Source organism: Gracilinanus agilis, chromosome 4 (assembly GCF_016433145.1).
Source record: "Gracilinanus agilis isolate LMUSP501 chromosome 4, AgileGrace, whole genome shotgun sequence".
Classification (NCBI taxonomy): domain Eukaryota; kingdom Metazoa; phylum Chordata; class Mammalia; order Didelphimorphia; family Didelphidae; genus Gracilinanus; species Gracilinanus agilis.
In genome coordinates, this window is record NC_058133.1 from 90831967 (window position 1) to 90853030 (window position 21064).

At 32.9% G+C, this 21064-nt stretch overlaps 1 protein-coding gene across 1 annotated transcript in view; it reads left to right on the plus strand.

The window, feature by feature from the left end:
* Positions 1-14766, plus strand: part of RGS21 (regulator of G protein signaling 21) — a 32076-nt gene extending 17310 nt beyond the window's left edge. The window contains exon 4 of the mRNA XM_044676064.1: positions 14563-14766. Coding sequence (XP_044531999.1) covers positions 14563-14766 — 204 coding nt within the window. The remainder of the gene's footprint in view (positions 1-14562) is intronic.
* The last annotated feature ends 6298 nt before the right edge of the window (positions 14767-21064 follow it).

Genomic DNA, 21064 nt, shown 5'->3' on the forward strand with positions numbered 1-21064 from the left:
AAATATTGTTCAAATTACCAAACAATTGTACTCATGTCATTCAAGTAAGGTTATGCTTAATATTCTGTAAGCAAGAGTTTATGCAGACTGGTTTTTGAAGAGTGGGAAATAAAGAATAATTTGGAGAAAGCAAGAGAATTGCATAAGAAACATCACTTCTGTTTCATTGAATACACTAAAAAGATTGAATGAATGGATCACAACAAAATGTGTTAAGTCCTCAAAGAGATGAGAGTAGCAAAGCATCTTACTTGTCTCCTGAGAAACTTAAATGTTGGTCAAGATGCAATAGTTAGAACCAAACATGGAACAATTGATTGGCTTAAGATTAGGAAAGGAGTACAAAAAGGCTGTAATACTGTTAAGTATTTGCATGTAGAATATATCAGGTGATATGCCATACCTGATGAATTCAAAGCCAGATTTAAGGTTTCTGGGAGAAATATCAACAAACCCAGATATGCAGCTGGTACCATTTTAATGGCAGAAAGGGAAGTATTAAGAAGCCTCTTGATAAGAGTGAAAGAGGAAATTGTAAAAGCTGGCTCGAACTTTAACATTAAAACAAAACAAAATAAGATCATGGCAACTGGTTCCATCACTTCTTGGCAAATAGATGAAGAAGAAATGAAAGCAGTGTCAGATTTCATTCATAAAATTAAAAGATGCCTACTCTTTGGAAAGAAAGCTACAGCAATTCTGGACAGCATATTCAAAAGTAAAGATACCACCTTGCTAACGAAGGTCCATATAGTCAAAGTTATTTATGTGTTTGTTTTGCTCTAATAGAAAAGTATGGTTCTGATTGCTGGACAATGAGGAAAGTTGAGAGCAACAGAATCAACACTTGAATTGTGGTCCAATAGAAAACTTTTGAGAGTTCCTTGGATAATCAAATCAAATTAGTCAATACTTTAAAATTAATTTAAATTATTCCTTGGAAGGTCAAATACTAAAGATGGAGCTTAAATACTTTTGCCACATAATGAGAAGACAGAATTCATTGGGGGAATTGGGGGAAAAGACCCCAAAGTAGGGAAAGATTGAAGACAAAAGGAGAAGGGGATGGCAAAAGGAGACATTGATAGGATCATGGAAAGAACAAACCTGAGCTTGGACAGGAGATAGTGGAGGATATAAGGCCTGCTGTGATATGGTCCATGGGGGTTACAAAGAGTTAGATACAATTGAACAAGTAAGCAAAAAGCTAAATAGAAGGTACCTTCACAGTAAGATCACAAGCAGTCAGGAAGATCTGAAAAGACCAAATATAGAAGATGATGCTCTAGTTGCATGTTAAAGGAAGAGGTGAAAATCGTTGAGACAAAGTAAGACGAGATCCCATTCTAGATACATATATGGAATAGAGTAAAGGCTAGCTTTTTTTTTTTTCTAAATTGCAGAATGAGATAGATTAGAGAATATGGATTGAGACTTAATGTTTAATAATATTGGTTTGAAAGGCCTGGACTAGATGACGTTGGGCTTTAAAAATGAAACATAAAGTATTTTTATTTCATCCTCAAGGCAATAGAAAGCTATTGGACTTGATTGAGTTCACATGTTGGGAAATTCACACGGTCAGATGAATGCTTAAGAAAAATTATTTTGGCAGCAGTTTGTAGGGAGGAGGAATTAGGAGGCTATTTCAATATTCTAGGAAAGAGGTGATAAATGCATGAAGTAAAATGGTAGGGGTATGAGTGGAATCAAAAATATCATGAAGGGGAAAATGGCAAGATTTGCCAACTAATTGGGTAGGTGTGATCACAGATAAGAGTCAACAATAATTCCAAGATCATGAATCTGAGAGACTGAAAGGAGGGAGATTTGGAAGAAGGAGATGATGCCAGTTTTGGATATGTCCAGTGGGATGCATCTAAGATATACATTTTAAAATGTTCGATAGGATCTGTTGAGAGAGAGAGAGAAACAAGAGAGAAACAAAAGAGAAAGAGAGAGAAAGGAGAGAGAGAATGTGGTAGTAGCAGATAAACACAGTCTATTTTTCAGCCATGTAGGAATAAATATATACACATACTCATATATAAAAATGTGTAAGGATACATATATGCATGCATGCTTCTGTGTTATGTTTATATGCATTTCTTGATGTCTACATGAATGAATATGTTTGTATGTATGTGCATATGAGTCATCTGCATAGAGATGAATGAAGGAAAAATTTATAAGACAAAAACAATGCATGAATAAGTGCAAAAAACTGAAATAAACTCTTTATATAATTCTTCAAGAGGTATGAAGAATTTATCAGAGTAGAGCAGTCAAGGAAGGCTTATCACACAAGGTGTTTAAAGTTTAGTTAATTTTTTTTAAAGAATGATTCTATCCCTCCTAAGTCTTCTTTAAGTTAAATATCCAAGTATTTTCAGCAAATTCTTGTTTAGAATGATCTTTGCCATACTTATTGTCTTCTCTTGGGGCCTTCCAATTTATTGGTGTTCTCTTTAAATTATGAATCTCTGAACTGAACAAATATTCCATTGCCCTCTTTTCTGAAAACTATTCCCTCTTAATGCAGCCTGAGATCCTATTAACTTTCTTAATTACTATATCACACTTGACTCATACTGAGTTTTTAATACATTAAAATATTCAGGTTGTTTTTTTTTTCTCTGAGAAAACTGATGTTTGGAATTCTTCCTTCATCTTACAATTGTAATCTGATTTTCTTGGGTCTAAGTGTTACATTTAACATTCAATTCTATTAAATTTCATCTACTAGTTTTAGCTCAACAATCTAACTTAACTGAGAACTTTTAAGTTTCTTATTCTGTCATACCAGTGTTTGCTACTCTTCTCAGCTTTTGACAGCTGAAAATTTGTCAAACTAAAATCTATATCTTTACATGAATCACTGGTAAAAATGTTAAATAGTATATGACCAAGCAAGGATACTAGTAGCCCTCTATTAGAGACCTCATTCCAAGCCAACATTGTTTGAATCTGTCCGGAGCTCACATCTTTCCAAGTTTTCTACATAGAGAGTATTGCCTATTTTAATAAACATTTTTCTAGGTTGTAGGTAGATTAGAGGATGTATTTTGCTTGACAATGCATTTTTTAAAAGATTTTTTTCCTCAATGGAGTAGGGGATAAGGGAAATAGAAAGCAGATTTTTTCAGCTAAAAAATGAAATATTTTTAAGTATAAAGAGTTTGAGGGGCTACAAATATGGCTTATTATATGTAATTTCAAGCATGGTGACTATTTTTAATTTTCTAAATTGTTTTATTTCAAGAGAGCTCTCCCAGGTAGGGATAATCTGGAAAATTTAAAATGTAAAAAGAAAATATATTAACAAAACTTTTAAAAACCTTAAATAACACATATAAAAAGGGAGTAAAGTAAGTCTGAAATAGTGTATTCTTTGTGAAGGTATGACTCTTAATGACCACTGCTTCCTTTTCTATATTTAAATCTTTAAACTCTGTAGAATTTTGAAGAGAATTGATTTCAAGTTCATTGGCATATAGTTTACAGTCACCATTTAATGCTTTTTTTTAAACGATTACTGACATATTTCCTTCTCTAGTACTTTGGTGATTTCTTTAATCTCCATAATTTTTCAAATATCACTGACAAAGGTTCAACAATTAAGTCTTTTATTTCTTTAGCCTGAGACATAATTCATCTGTACCTACATCAAGGGCCATCAGCTCTCATCTTCTCCTTAATTGTCTATCAACCATTTTTTTTGTTCTGTCCTTTGCAATCCAAAATTATTATTCTTGGCAGAGAAAATGGAAGTAAGATAAAAGTTAGGTAGTTCTACCTTTTCTCCATCATTCATATCATCTCATTCACATCAAGTTAGCAGTTATCCATTGCTTTTCCCCCAATATAGCTTTTTTTTTTAATCTTTTTTTTGGTTTGTTTTCCTTAGTTCTTCTTACCATCCTGGATTCATGCTGAGCTCTATCATAGTATCCTTACAAGATTATGCCAACTCATTGCTTCACTGTATTTCTAAGAATCTTTTCAATTTCACTACATCCTCCTTAAGTGAGGAAACTAGAAGGGCTTATTGCAAATTGTGTCAATTTTTCTGATGTTGAAAACTCCTATTACTATGCTAAAAGAATGCTACAATGGAAAGAGTCCTGAGTTGGGAGTCTCAGTCTCAATTCAAATCACTTCACTGCTTTCTATCTGTTTTGGTCAATTTATTAAAACCAAGTTCTCTCAGTTGTAAAATCCGGGGGTTGAGCTAGATGGCCTCTAATGTCCCTTCTAGGGGACAGTGAAATACCTTTTAAGCTTTTTTGAAAATTACTGAAAGTAATTTGTCAAATAAACAGCTTGGGAGTTTTCTAGGATATTCCTTCTTCCTGCTTTTCTGACATCATTCTATATATTATTCCTGTACAACAGGCAGAAAAAAATAAAAGCAGCTACTTAAATCAACTAGTTTGAGCTTTTTACTAATACTCAATGAATTTTGTGGATGGTGAGAATACTAATGCTTTCATAAAAATTGAGAGTTTTTTCAAGGGAGGGAAGGAGAGAAAGAGAGGAGTGGAAGGGAGTGAAGAGAGACAAATAATGCATACATACAGATGGATATATATGTCTACATAATATGTATATATTTATCTTTTTATGTATTCTCTGTAAGACATGATTGAATGTAGTCTGTCACTATTCAATCGCATCTTGCCGAGTTTTTGAATTAGTTTACTTCTATGTTCTAATGTAAAATGCTAATAATCGTTCATAACTTGATATCATCTATTTCCATCTCAAAATTTTGTGATGACAAGAAGTAATATTTTGTTCAGGATATTTTTTTATAAAGGCATTCCCAATTTCCTGGTTCCTAACTCAAATGCCTGCCCTCATGAAAATATTCCAGCATAAGAATCTATCCGTTTAGTGTGCTTGGGGTCATTATTAGTAGGAGTTGTCACTAAATAAAAATTTTCAGGGGAAATAAAATTATATAAACACATATGTAACATATACATATGTAATATACATGTGTATATGTGCGTGTGCGTAGAGAAAGGGAGATGGATACTTAAAGGTAATATTCATTAAATTGACTTTGGGGAAAACTCTTGTGAATGAAGTTGAAGATTCTACATATTCATTTTGGTGATATCTTTTGCATATGCATGCCCACATCTCCTTTGCATAATGGAAAGTCCTTCCTTAGATACAAGCTAACTTTTAAATGAGAGCAGCTTGGCTAATTTGAATCTGAGAGCTCTATTCCACTCTTCATTCAAATTATGCAAAAAATTTAAGGAACTACTTTAGGGTGAAAGGTAGTCAACAGACTTACTTGAAAATTAGTGCTTACCACTACAATAACTACCCAATTGGAAAAAAAAGAAAGAAAACTAAAAATGTGCTAAAATGAATTAAGAACTGCTGGTGTAGAGAAGAGGGATTTTGTTTGCATATTTTCCCTGCTAAAAGAAGCAGATGAATATTGCAAAGGATACTCATCTCCGAAGATACCAAAGAGGATAAACCACCAAGGACTATGTGCTCAAAGCTAAGCTTGTTTTTGAACATATGCCATAAACAGACTTTAGTTCGCAAAATGTTTTAAATCAGTAATATTTGAATACAATGCATTTTGTTAATCAGACTAAGTTGTAACAATGCTGTTTCAGAACCTGACAAGATTTTAAAAACTTTTTTAGAGGAAAGAAGCAGTGGTTAGCTCTTAACTGTCTTTCTGGATTGCATAGTAGAAAAAAGTACTAATTCTGGGGGCAGAGGATCTGTGTTCAAATCTTGCTTCTGACAACTATTACAGTAAATCATATCCCCATCCAAGTCTTCTCTAGGCTAAGCATCCCTATTAATCAAAGGCCATTTTCCATTCTGCTTACTCCCCTCTAGACATTCTTTACCTTATAAGAGCTTTCCCTAAAATATGACCCTCAGACTAAGCACATTTCTCCAGAGGTGATTCATTTGAGCTGAGTTCAATGGCACTGTCACTTCCTTATTCATTTCACCAATTGAAAAGGTTGTGCCTTTCTTAATGCAGTCTAAAATGACATTTGCTCCTTTGCTAACACAAAACACTGTTCAATCATATTGTGCCTTCAGACCACTTAATTTCCCAGATTTTTTTTTCATACAACCCTATCTAGCATTGCTCCTTCCATCCAGGATTGCAGGTAGGAAATTCTGCCACCCAAATGCCAGAGTACTCTCAAGATTTCACCTTTAGCTATTTCTCCTTCTAGAATAAAGAAATCTGATTCTTCTCAAATTTTCTGAGGCAGTAACTAAAATTGAGCCCTGCATCTGGTTATACTTAGCGAGGCATATTCTCATCCAAATCAACAAACAACAAGGGGAGATTTAATCATAGCAATTACATATACTTGTATCTTTAGAACTGATAATAAGTACATTCCTACACTAGACTTGTCAAATCAAGTCAATATAGGTTTTTTAAGTGCTTATTTTGTGTAAGGTATTTTGCCAAAAACTAGGGATATAAATGCAAAAATGGTCTTTTCCCTGAAGAAATTCACAATTTACTAGGGGAGATAACATGCAAATAATACATACAAAATACATATAGTCTAAATAGGGGGTACCCTAAAAGGCAAAGCACTAGTTTTGAAGGAAACATGAAATGAATTCTTGCAGAATGTCTCAATTTTGGGTGAAGTTTGAAGGAAAATATGAGGGAGACATAAAGAAGGAAAAACCTGCTATAAGAGGGCACAGCCAATTAAAAAGGCTCAGTAGGTAGAGGTAATATCTTGTTGGAAGAACAACAAAAAGGTCAGTGTCACTGAAGTGCAAAGTGGAATCAGAATTCATAACTGATTCCTTCATGATTTTCTAGATCACCTACTTTCTAGTTGTCTTCCCACATTCTCAAATTTTGATGCTGCCATTGCTTGGACATTTTTAAATTTACTCTTTTGAAATTGTCCTAAGAACTAAATCTATATTAAAACTATCTTCAATTTGATTTGATTTTTGGAAACAAGCAAACATCATTTGGAGCTCCATCTGGCAAACAGAGAATGATCATGCTATTAGATTATAACCATCAGGAGGATAGTGACCTGATATAATTCATTTTTATAAGCAAATGTTCAAAGGAGATAATCAAGGGACAGAACTTGATGGATTTGAGAACCCTTGTTCAGAGCCAGTAGGAGATGAATTTGGAGAGGTTGTTTGGAGCTAAATTATGGATGATAAACCTTGAATGCCAATCTTGGTAACAACTTGGGGTCAGATAGTTTCTATTTCATTTCTAGTTCTTCCATTTTCTACCTAGGTAGCCAGAATTTTAATGAATAGTTGAGGTAAAAATAACATAATCCTTTTCCTTTTTAATATGGTAACATCCTTCTTGATTCAACATAATAACTATTTGTTAAATGCTTCTACAACATGAAGAATACCATACTCAACTCCTGGAAGAGAAACAACGATAAATAAGATAGAGTTCCTGCCCTCCTCATGCTTACTTTATTTACTAGACTATTCTCTAAAGGATTCATTACTTTTAAAAAATATACCCTCAAAAGATACTGAGGATATTCAAAAGAATGAATCATAGGCACTGAAGGAGATTTTGAAGGAGGGATTCCATCTAACAGAACAAAAAAAGATCTATGTGGGACTGGGGTTACTTTACTCTTCCCTCAATGTTCTTCTGCCTTAGTGTTCCTAATGCATCTAAATCCTGGTACAAGAAGAAAAGAGTTATGTGATGTGATGTATATGTGTGTGTGTGTGTTTGTGTGTGTGTGTTTGTGTGTGTGTGTGTGTGTGTGTGTGTAAGGTGAAAGTAAAAAAAGTGATATTTGCATCCTCCTTATATCTCTTGCTTTTATTATTTATGTTTACCAGTAATGAAATCATGAGTACATGTTTAGTATCACCCAAATCTTCAGTCTATGTTTAGCACCACCAAGCATAACACAGCATATATTAAGTGCTTAACAAATTCATGTTGGTTGATTTTTGATGTCTGGTATATTACGGGTGAAATGAGAAATGAGAGGATTGAAGTGAATGAGCTTTATAGCTTGTTCCTCTAAGCTCTAAATGTATGATCTCATAAGGATACTGATAGAGAGTCAATGAGGATTTTTAAATCAGAAATCAAGATGATAAAAGTGTTTCATAGGAATGTTTCTAGCAGTAAAGTGTTGGGATAGACTAGTGATACAGTGGAAGAAGGAATATGATTTAGAAGGTCAATGTCATATTATGAAGAACCATGAATGCCATACCAAATAATTTAAATTTTGTTCATGTGAAATTATCTTCAGTCTTTGAAAATATCTGAGCAAGAGAGCATCACAATCATAAAGGATGATGAAATGTGCAGTGGTTTCCAAGGCAGATAAAGGAGAAATGATTAGAGTCAGGGCAACCAATTAAGAGAATGAGAAAATAAAGGCCTGAATTGCAATAGATTCAGTGGGAAGGGAAAATAAGGAATGAATTCTATAGACATTGAGGAAGAAGAATTAACAAAAAAAGAACATCATAATGTAGAACAGAAATGTCAGACACATGACTACCAGCCACAACACTCTCATGTAGACTCAAATAAGATTGAAGTATAATTGGGAAATATTTAATAAAATAAATAAAAATGCAAAAACCATATATAATTGTACTATGTACTATGCACATTTTTCTAAGGCCATATGTGTGTGCAGGGATCCTTATGTAAATAGTATAGGGCCCCCGTTTCTATTTGAGTTTGAAACCACTTATGTCAAACAAGCACAAGACAGCAGTTTGCATATCTGAGTTCTAGTTCTGATTCCCCATTTACTAGCTATGTGTTAAGTTTTTTAAACTCACTGTGACTTAGTGTAGGCATGGATTAGATTATTAAGATCCTTTGTTTAATAATTCTAAAGTTCTGTTCTTTGATTGGATATAACTGATAGGAAAAACACAGACAATGAGTCCAGGGTTTATGAGTTTAGATGACTAGGAAAAGTATGATTTCACCCACAAAAATAAGGAATTCAATACAAAGAACAGATTTATAGGGGAAAACGATGAGTTCACTATTTCTTGAATTTGAAGTGTTGTTTTGTACACTGAATTGGACTTTTTTAAAAAAACTATAAATAAAGGACTGAATGAAGTTAATAAGAAAGGTGAAAGAAGTATAATTATATAGCATGGTTTGGTTGTTTTTTTTCTGAAAAAAAAATCTGGAGATTTTAGTGTACTCCAAGATAAAAAGAAATAGATATAGATGGTGTATATAATTTGGCTGCTAAAAAAAAAAAGAAATGTGACCTAGGGCTGCTTTTTATGGTATAAGGTTTAGACCTCTGATTTAATGGGTTTAGGGAACTCTTAGTTATGAAAAAAAAACTTTTGAAAGAAGAGCTGAAAGTCAGTTCCTTCTACTCTACAAATTCTAATCTTAAAGAACTGATGAGCAATTAAGGGTTAAATGACTTGCCAAGGGTCTCTTAACCAGTATGTCAGAAACAGAATTTAAACACAGACCTTCCTGCTAGCTCTCTATATAATTCGTCTCTTTATGATTGGGGTACAGTAACAGTTTTATTATATCATAATACTCTTCAGTGTCAGACTACTCCAAAGTATTATGTTTAGTTTTGAGCACTAGGGTATATAGATCTCAAGATCATGCCATATGAAGATCTATTAATTTAACAGAGAATGTTTAGTTTGAGGAAGAGAAGACATAGGGAAGATGATGTTAGCAACCTTCAAGTATTTGAAAGTCATGAAGAAGGATTAGGCTGGTAGAGAGACAGATTGAGTCTAGTGTAAAGGGAAAAAGTCCTAAAAATAAATGTTATGACAAAGTAGAATAGAGTGCCTGATAAAGTTGCAGGCCTTCAAAGAAAAATTGAATGACCAATTCTAAGGTGTGTTAGAGAAAGAATTTTCAGTTGGGAAAACACTGGATTGCATGATCTCTGAAATCTCTTCCAACAAGGGTCTATGATTAATATGACAATGCCAAGAATGAGAATATAAATTTGTGACTCTTTCCCATAAATCTTTAAAGGTATAGAACTACATATTTTGTAGGAAGAGAATGGAGAATAGAAAATATATTTTTCAGGTAAAGAGATAGGAATAAAAATGGCAGCACTGAGCAGGAGGAAAGGAAAAATTAGGCAGATCTTATTGGATCCATTTTAGTAGATCATTTAGTAGCAAGATATCCACTGAGCATCAAGAAATTGGAGAAAAGGAGGAAAAATTATGGGTTTAGAGGTTTAAAGACAAAAAAAAATCTTGTGGGGACTGGAATAATACAAGAGAGATTAACAAAATAAATAAGTAAAAAGGAAATGGAAAATTCTAGGACATTTTGACAAGTACAGTGGAGAGGTATTGCTTTCCTCTTTGTGTTAACCTTAAGACCTTCCTCAGAATTCAGTGAAGCACCTAAGCACTGCAAATCAACTTTGGGTTTTGGCTAGGGACTTTACTTGTACATTCTTTGGTATCAGAAGTCCTCAGGCTACTTAGAGCCTCAGAAACCTCCAGATTCCTGGATTTGCCAGGTCCCAGTTTAAAAAAAAATGTTTTCCAAGTTCCTTTATTTTTCTTCTTCTCCCCTCAGGCACTATGCCTAATCAGAAGCTTACTCTAATGCCTAAGCTAACAGCTCCCTCTGGGACTGCATTTATCAGAGTAGCCCTTACCTGACATGTAAAGGTGTCCTGCCAAACTATGGGTCTGGTTGCTTTCTCTTGGCTATTTCCAAATGAATTAAAACCTTCAAATAAAGGGGAAAAAAGCTGCAATGTAAGTCTCTTTCCTAATAACAATATTTTCCTCAGTCACACATGACCTAACAAATATCTCTTTAATTCCTCACTCATTGCTGGAATATATTAAAATTAGCATATAACAAATCTTACTTCTAATGGATCTTGAGTTTCAGTGTTTTTTATAATCTGGCATATTTTGCTGACAGAACTTTTAAAAGGTCCACATGCTCTCTCTTTTTAAGGGTTTTAAACAAAATTTATATTCACATATATTTCTGCATGCATTACATACTTCCACTTGGGAAGTAGACAGCAGACAGATATGAATTCCATCTATACAAGCAGCTCTGACTTGGGAATATTCTCTCTTCCAGTTCAAATCTAGGGTTGTTCAACTACTTAGAACAATGAGTTTTCTGGAGTAATGAAAGTTTACTGATTTGCCGATGATAGAACTTTTAAAAATATCTTCCTGTCACCAAAATAACCTTCTAGTCATTAAGACCAACTGAACCTCAACATAAATATGAAGAATAAAAAAGCTAATTTTTTTATTTAGAAATATTTCCTCATTGGAAACTATGGGCTTGTGGAATGAAACTGAAATTTCAGAGTGACCTTTTATTGTATCTCTCCAGAATCAAGACTAAAATTTCCTTCTGATTACATTCAGTTGAGTTGCTCTTTCTTCATTGTCTTATATTTTTAACTTTTAAATAGACAAATAAATTCAATTTAGGAACTCTATGTACTAAAGTGCCGACTACATTAAGAGAAGAATGAACCTAATGTTTTACCAGACATTTGTGCCCTAGATTCCCTTCCTTGTTATTTGAGTCAGCCTATTTTCTTTGAACCCTGTGCTTCTTCTTCAAATCTGGAGGAGCAAGATCCTCCAGGGATAAATATTATATCCCTGAAACAATGATGGATCCTATATTCTACTCAGCTTTGTTTCAAATATACAAAGAAGATAGAGACAAAAAGAATTTAATAAATTCTTACTATGTGCCAGGCATTGTGATAAATTTTAATATATAAAGGCAAAAACATAGTTCTTGCCCTCAAGGATCTCATATTCTAATGGGAGAAGAGACAGGTAAATCAATATTTTCATACAACATATATACAGAATAGATGAAAAATCATTTTATAAGGAAGGGATCACAGCTGGATGGAAAGGCATGATTGAAGGCATGGGAAAGTATCTTTAAAAAGTCAGGGAAGCTAAGAATCAGAGGTAAGGCATAGGAGATAGCCAATAAAAAAAGCAAAAAAAAAAAATCTAGTGTTCTGGATAGTGTAACTGGATCCCAAAGTGTATGGTGTAGGGTTTAAGAAAGCTGGAAAGATAGAAAGAGGACAGATTGTGAAGGGCTTTAAAAAACAAACAAACAAAAGGGATTAATTCCAAAAGTCATAGATAACCAATGAAATTTATTTGGAGGGACATAGATTTGATTTGTAGGAAAACCACTTTGGCAGATGAGTGGGTGGAGGGAGAGGCAGACACTAAGGATAAGGAGATGAATTAGAAGGCTCTAAAGGGGCAGCTAGTGGATTGGAGAGCCAGGGCCTAGAGACTGAAAGTCCTGGGTTCAAATATGACCTCAGACATTTCCTAGCTGTGTGTCCCTGGCAAGTCACTTAACCTCAATTGCGTAGTTCTTAAAACTCTTCTACTTTGAAACCAATACTTAGTATCACTTCCAAGATGGAATGTAAGGGTTTAAAAAAAAGTCTATGTAATACTCCAAGCAAGAAGTGCTTTATTATATATTATATATTATTATATATTACATATTATTATAATTGTATAAAACATAACATATAACAGTATATTATAATTATATGTAATAAATAGTAATCATATATATTAATATACATTAATATGGTGGCTTTATGAGAGAGATACACCTTTCTCTCACTCAGTGTTTCTTTGAGTGAAAGAAGGGGACGTATAAAAGATATTGTGAAGTTTAAAATGGCAAGATTTCTAACAAATTACATAAATCAGAAGAGTTCATGTGAAGAGTTGAAGATAAAACTCAGGTTATGAGTCTGGGTGAGTTTAGGGCATGTTGTTACCCCTTTTTACAATAATAAGGAAGATCAGAATAAGGTAGGTTAGAGGAGAGTAAGGAAGAGAAAAACTGGATAATTGAGCTTGAGATTGAGATTCTTCAGAAGGTTAGCTGATGAGAGGAGAAATATAGGGCAACAGCCAGCAGGAATGGTAGAATTAGTGATAATTTTGTTTGTTTTGTTTTAGGTTGCAGAAAAACGTGAGCCTTTTTGTACACAGCAGGAAAAGATCAATTAAATGGGGAGCAATTCAAGACTGTAGATACCTAGGAGGGATGATAGTGGATAAATACCACAATTCAATGGTAGCTATTTAACAACTGTGGTTTCAGGGGGCAAAAACTAGTTTCATCTGCATTATTAATTTTTTCTTTACTCTTCTTCATTATTAATTATTTCTAAAGTACACAACCAACAAAACAAAAATATCAAGTCTCATTTGTTGTGATTACTGATCTCTGAGAGGCATTCAATTTCAGTTTTCAAAATGAAAAGTTAATATGAAGTGGAAAAGCTTCAGCACACCCTTGGGGAAAATCTATTAGAAAAGATGGTAGAGAATGTAGGGACTGGAATCAATAGTAACTGTGGGCAAGAAGATCCAACTCTTCATGTGAAACAAGGATGAAGATGGAAAAAGATATCTGTGAGATTTGAGATATATAGAGGGTAAAATATTGTCTTAACTTTTTTTAAAAAAAGTATAATTCAAGGTCTTCAATTGAAGTGTAGAAGAAGGGAGTGCTATAGGATGGTTAGGCAGGATGAAAAGGTTTCTGCCTGCCTTTCTGCAATGAAGATTCAGTTAAGATTATGTAGTATAAATTTTATAATTCAGCAATTTTTCCCAGCACACTTCAGCAGGACATAAATAGGAAGGAGAGGACAGGAGTACTCCAACGTTTTGATTGGCAGAGTATGATCCATAATAATAGGGGAAGACTGAAGAAAAGAGTGTAGAACTGAATTGTTATGAAAATAACGTAACCAATTCTAGGATAATAGCCTGGAGATACCTGAGGAGTGGAGAGACTAGCAGTCAGGTCACAGTGATGATAAAAAACAGGATTTGAAGTAATGATAAAAGATTATAATAAGAAAAATAAATTTCAGAATTCATAAACTTGGAAATGGAATGCTTCTTATTGAAGGTAAGTTCTAGGGTGTTATCATCTCATATATAGTAGAGGGAGGGAGGGAGAATTTAGTTGATTAAAGAATGTCAAAATTTGGATATTGGAAGGAACATCAATACGTTTGATGAAGTCTACTAATAATCAGATATGTTAGTGTTTTATTTGGCCCATTAAGAAAAAAAAAGAAAAGCAAAGACAGGAGTCACCAGGAACATAGGGATATGGAGAGATTAGGAGAGGTTGCCCTTGAAAATTCTATGGAAACTGCAAATAAAAAAACAGGAAATAAAAATAGGAAACATTTGAATGATATTTTTAAAATTAGATTTTATATGTTAAATAAATTAATTTAATTTAATATATGGTTCATTTTCTTCCTTAATTTTTCTTTTGATAGTTATAAGCAATGCTTTTAACTATGCTTCTTGTCAATGCCATATCTCTCAATGTGATAGCAAGTGAATGACCTTCCAGATATTTTGCATCAGATCTGCTTTGTTTTGAAAATTAATTCAAAGCATATTTACTTCTGAAGAAAACTTTGAACCTTTAATACAGCCTAACACAATATTATGCAACCTTATTTCCCATAGATTAACATTGACTTCAGCACCAGAGACCTCATCTCACGGAATATCTCACAACCAACTCTCAAATGTTTTGATGAAGCTCAGAGGTTAATCTATAGTCTCATGGCCAAGGACTCTTTTCCTCGTTTTCTAAAATCAGAGGCTTATAAAAAACTGGTAAATAGTCAACAGGATGGAAATCATAAAAGATGGCTTCCCTTTTTGTGAAGAAGGTAATGCTAATAATTTGAGTGCTATTGAACAAAACTGCTATTGAACTCTATCTGAAACATTCTACTTCATGGCTAAATTTTTGAAATATGATGTTTCAATAAGTTCTTTCATTCCAGAGTTTAGAAACTTTTACTCTACTAACAGAAAGAAAAAAATCATTCAAAGTATATATCAGGCCTAGCTTTTTTAGTCATTTGTTTAAATTATCTTTATTTTGTCAACTATTTAAAATTCTCCCTGACAACATAGGAGGTTTTATATAGCCATAAGAAATTCTTCAATGACAAGAATAAATTTTCCTAATACTAAAATAACAAAAAAAATCTATGAATCATCATACTACAGAATGGGAAGCTGTGTAAAACTGTACTCTTCATTCTAAGTACCATTCATGTTGTTTAAAAACTGTATCTCTTTTTAAAAATGGGCAAAACAGGTCCTTTCATATGCTATTCTTCCATTTTCATGGCAAAGGGTTCTTCAAAATGTGTAAGAATTACCCAATAAGTCATTTTCCTTACACTGCTTAAGAAAATGATTATAAGGTCATTTGAAGAAAAAAAAAGAGCAAGGACATATGCATATGATTCCCTACATTTAATGTTGACCAAAATCCATGATTTATATGAGTTCACTGAGGGCTTGGTAGAATGAAAAGGACACTGAGACTATACTCAAAGGACTGGGATTTAAATATTGCTTTTGACATTTATAATAAGATTTTGTGAAAGTTTCTTTACCTTCCTAGGTCTCAATCTCTTCACCTGTGAAATGAGGTAGCTGGACTAGAAGGCTTCTGAGGTCCCTTCCAGCTCCAGCTCTATGATCCTATGGAGACAGCTTCAATGTTTAGAGGTAGTGCTTAGCTGAAGAGAGTAGTTTATGTCGAACTAATTTTGTCAAATAGGGAAGTTGTTCAGGTATTTAGTGAGAGTATACAGATGAATCAAAGGAACGAGAGACTAAGGAGAGGCAATGAATCATGACTGCCATCTTATCATCCCATTGAGGAAAAATAGAAATTCAAGCCTATACCAACTAGTCATATTCACATGGGAAGTCATGTTTGATTATCCATGTAATTATGATATTCCTAGTTACCTCTTTTCTTTTATTTAAATTTTAAGATTTTGCCAATTACCTCTTTTCTAAATCAGTTCAAGAGTTATAAACTCCACCTCCACTCACAATAAGAGTAAATTCATTTATTCCTTCTTCTCTTAATTCTACAAGCCTTTTAATATAAACTTTCTATGTGCTAGGCATTGCATCGATGTCGAAGATACAGGGAGAAATTAAACAGCCTTTGCATTCAAATAGCTTACATTCTAATGGGAGGAAAGAGGGAAGCCTGTAAATATAAATACTAAGTAAACTGTTAACTATAAAGTAATGAAAGTGAGGAATGGGCGAAGAAGGAACAACTTCTTGCATTCCCAGTGACAGGCAGATAATCTTGGACAAATAAGCAATTAATAAGCACTTGTTGAAGTTATCGCTGTTCCATTAGGTAAATGCAATTACATTGATGTGAAAAGATTTTGTTTTGTGGCTGTTTTTTTTCCTAGTGGAGATAAGATGGGTAAAAGACATTGCTTTAAAAAAAAACAACCAAGACAATTAGCCTGTGATTTATCTAACATTGTTAGTTAGCATAGCAGTACATAAAGATTATAAGACAAATAATGGATGGATCAGATCATAGTCTAATTTGGTGAGTGAAAATAAACATAGTTTTAGTTGGGGAAGCAATGATATACAATTATTAGTATTTCAAAGCATGTAATACTGTCAAAGCTACAAAACAACTTACTGTGAAGATGTGAGTCCTCTATTAAGTTTTCATGAGAAAAAAGTAATGAACTTCATTCTCATCTCCATTTAACTTTATTCCTGCTTAAAGTTTCTCAAAAGGGAAGTGTGAATGAATGACAAAATTGGAGTTATGACTTCCTGAATTTCAATTATATGAATTCTACAAGAAATAAAATGAGCTCAGAGGGTATAAATAATAATCATTCTGGAATTCAAATTATATTGGGATGCTATGTATTCATTCATTTATTCATGACTAAAACACCCTTGTAAAACTCAAAAGGAATTCACAAATGAAACTTGCTTATTTTTAAGTGATCTTCATATCATCTCTGCCCTTCTTCCCATGTAGAAAAAAACTATAGTGTATAATATAAAATAATCTTTTAAATGTTTAATGTCAAAAAGGTAAAACCAATAAAGATCCAAAAATTATCTTCACTTTTCTATTGCCAATGGTACAATGCTGTTCTCTGGTGCAATAACACTACATTTAAGAGGGATAAAAATAGAATTCCTAATTTTATTCTTTCAAAGATCATTAATTTGAAAAACAAAACCACATCTCCACAACCACATAAACAGGAAAACTTGAAGCATATGCAAATTGAAAATTCACTCTACATTTTTAAGTCCAAGTTTAGAAAGTGTAATGTCAAGCAAGATGAGCTACATTCTTTGTACACACCAAACTCTATTCTTTAAGGATAAGAATGTTTTTTGTTCCTCTGGCTTATCTGTTTCTTCCATTATTTATTTATTTTTGTAGCAACCCTCAGATCTGAAGGAAGTTCTCAATTCCTAATCCCAGACTACCAATAGAGATAGGTACTTTCTCTACAATTTATGTTATAGAAAGTCCATGCCCAGGGTTCCAATGCCAATACATGTTAAAAGCAGGGCTCTTTTAAGAAAGTTAGCTGCCCACTTTTCTACATTTTTCCTGGAAGTTCTAAAGCTAAATTGTGTCTGTAAGGGTGCATTTTACACTCAAGATTACAGGTTAGCAGTTATTGGGCTGGAATATTTAAGCTATTTTGGCATAAAAAAGTTTCCATATCAAGTCAATAAATATCATTATTGAAATGTAAAAGAATGTATTTTGTGTCATGTGTCAAAGATAGAGCAAGCCCATCTCCATAGTGTCAAATTCAAACTTTGAAAAAGGAATTTCAGTAGAAAGTCAGATCCTTTCATTAAAAAAATAGGTGTAGTTAGGTGGTTCAGTGGATAGAGCATGAGTCTGAATTCAGGATAGACCTGAGTTCAAATGTGACCTGATATTTATTTACTTGCTGTGAGACTCTGGTAAGTCATTTAACCTCTGTTTTTCTTCATCTACTCGAAAAAGGAAATGGCAAACCATTCCAGTGTATTTGCCAAGAAAACTCCTAAGGCAGAATGATCCAAGGGGTCATGAAAAGTGAATACAACAACAACAATGTGTTTTTTAGCTACACTAAATTGTCACTTATTAGCCAAAGAACGAGAGACCAAATAAAGAATTGGAAGAGATTTTAGTGGCTATCTAGGCTGACTTGTATTTATAGTTGCAGAAACTGAGGGTCACAGATATTATAATTTATTTAATCACACAGGTAGTTAGGAGCAGAGCTTCTCTGTCTACAAATTCAATCTTGTTTATTGCCACTTTTCATATGTCTTGCTAGTTTTCACACATTAGTTCCTAGTCCCTAAGCACTAGACTAACTCAATAAATTCAAGACCTGAAACCTCTTTTTATCTTCAGTCTTTACTTAAAAAAGAAACTACCTAGAACTACCCATCCTTCTGACTCATTACTTGCTATGACTTTGCTCTGTCCTTTTTTCTGGAATGTAGACATTTAGCTTTACATAGACCCCATTGTCAATATCCCATGACATCCATTTATCAAGGACTTGTAAACCTTTGGCACAAACACATCTGAGCAAATGGGAGAGTATTTAGGACACAGTTGTCGATAAAACATATAGTCAACAATGGTTATATCTCTAGCAGGCAACCGTGCAACATCAAACAGAATACATAAAAGAGTATCACAAATATAAAACACAGATAGCATCACCCAAGAAAGAGACTTCCATAGGTACATTGTAATTCCTTAAAGAAGTTGCCCCAAACTTCTCTTAATTTCACTCTTATCCACATAGAAGCACCCCTATAGCTACAATACTCCAAATGTCTCTTTATTAAAACACACTTTCCTCATATAATTGGTAAAATTTTTAAAGCAAAATAATGAAGATAGGATGTGTCAAAAATAAACAAAATATCAACATTGAGATGTATTTTTATTGTCGTGGTTTGATTTTTTTGCTAGTTGTTTATATATCCTAATAAATTTAAAAAACAAATATATTACAAATCAAAAGATGACAAAATATCTCATTTTAGGTCAGGTCAGTGGCCCATTTATTCAATTAATTTTTATTATGGTAGCACCAAAATTTAATTTGTAGAAAAACATAGTTGCCTTTTATCATATTATTGATAACCTTATAATCCCTTCCAGAACTAAAATATATTTCAATGCTCTCCCCCAAAAAAATTATAGACAATTGTTGTTTAATTTTCAACTTGTTTACTCAGTCTTAGAATACTAGAAATTAGGAGAATATCATATATATAAAGCTTAAAAATAGTCTCTTTGGTACACAAAACGGCATAATTTGTGAAATTCAATAACAAGTTGTAATAAAGGCTAAAAATACAATAATATTCAATAATTAAAGTTGGAAAAATTATTGGATTGTTTTTTTCCCTGCAAGGCTACAAATCATTTTAGAACCTACAAGTGAAGAAACATTAGACAATAATATTAATCTTTTTACATCCTTAATAATTCCATAAAATTTAGGAACCAATTTCACAAGTCCCTTCTTGTGATTGCTGTATATTACTTTCTGGGGTTACAAACACCAAATTAAATTGTTCACTATCCTCAAGAAGCTTACTTTCAATTGCAATTGAAATCTTCAGATAAAGAATCATTTTTTAAAATTTTGTTCTATACTAATATTGGACTCTTGATTTCCTTTTTTGAATATATGTTACTTTTTTCCTATGTGGAGCTTCTATAGCTTTTTATGCCTTTTTTTGAGTTTCAGAATTCAGAGTTGTCCACACCATTCCAGGTGTATATGCCAAGTGTCACAGGTAGGCAGACAGCAGGTAGTATAGAGAAATGAAAAGATGGCTAGATTTAGAATCAGAAGATAGAAGTATGAATCCTGTCTCTGCCATTTATTATATGCAAGACTTTGGACAAATCATTTAATCTCTGACCTTCAATTTTGTCATTTGTGAAATTAGAAATTTGGACTAAATGAACTTTAGAATCCCTCCCAGTTATCAGTCTCGGGGTTTTTTCCTTATCCATCGAAGGATTATATTTTTTGTTTTTTGTTTGTTTGTTTGTTTCTTATGTTCTCCCTGATGGTACCCAGAATTCTCTCTGATCTCACTAGCATAGTGAACAAATATCTTCAGAGAATAGTACAATTGGGTTTCCTGAGATATAATGGAAAACTTGGCACAAATCATGTCATCTTTTGAATCTGGATGATTTTCTCGAAATGCTCCATTTTTTTCATATTGAAAGGAATCTGCTATTTTTCTAAAATCACACAAATTGTATTAGTAATTAGTAAGCACAAAAATAATGAATACGAATCACTATTAGAAAACAAAGAGGTCATTTTTTAATGATGATGCCAATTTAAAGGAATGGAGAATTATAAACACTGCTGGTCCTCTTCCTTCCATTCTTAGTACAATAAACCTATCCTGGATGATTTCTAATATGGTACTTATTCTCAATTTTTTCATATGTACACATAATTTCTTTTACCAGGATTCCATTTATTTCAAAAATAGCTTCAACTCATGTCAAAAATATGAGGAAAAAGTCAGAGAAATATAATATCCTATTATGAACTTCTAAGGGCAAAGAATATACATAGGCTATTTTTCCTCCCATATTTTCCCAAGGATTGTCTCTGAATTTTTAATGACATGTCAAGTAATGACTGTTTCAACATTGCTCTTCCAGATGGGATTTATATCTATTAAAATATTATTATCATTTATAGTAATGATTGGACAAAATATACATTAGTTCTGAGAAAAAGTGAGCAAAGATATCTATGAGTTTCCAAAGAAACATATGGTGAGAAAATTGAACAAAACAGAAAGATGGATTTTTTAAAAAAATTTACATGTGAAATACAATTTATTCCTTTTTCATCCTTTCTCTTCTGTCACAATGTAAAAGTTATTACTTTGTGCTCAAAATAAGAACATCCATTGACAGTTCAGTGAGTCTGCTCTTTCAATGACTAGATATTTATGTATGGCATGTACTGTATCTACATTAACTTCATCTATGAATGTCTCTGAGAAACAAGAGCCATCTTGTTGCTATTCACATTATTTCCTGGGTGATGATTGTTTAATTAACTATTTCTGCATATAT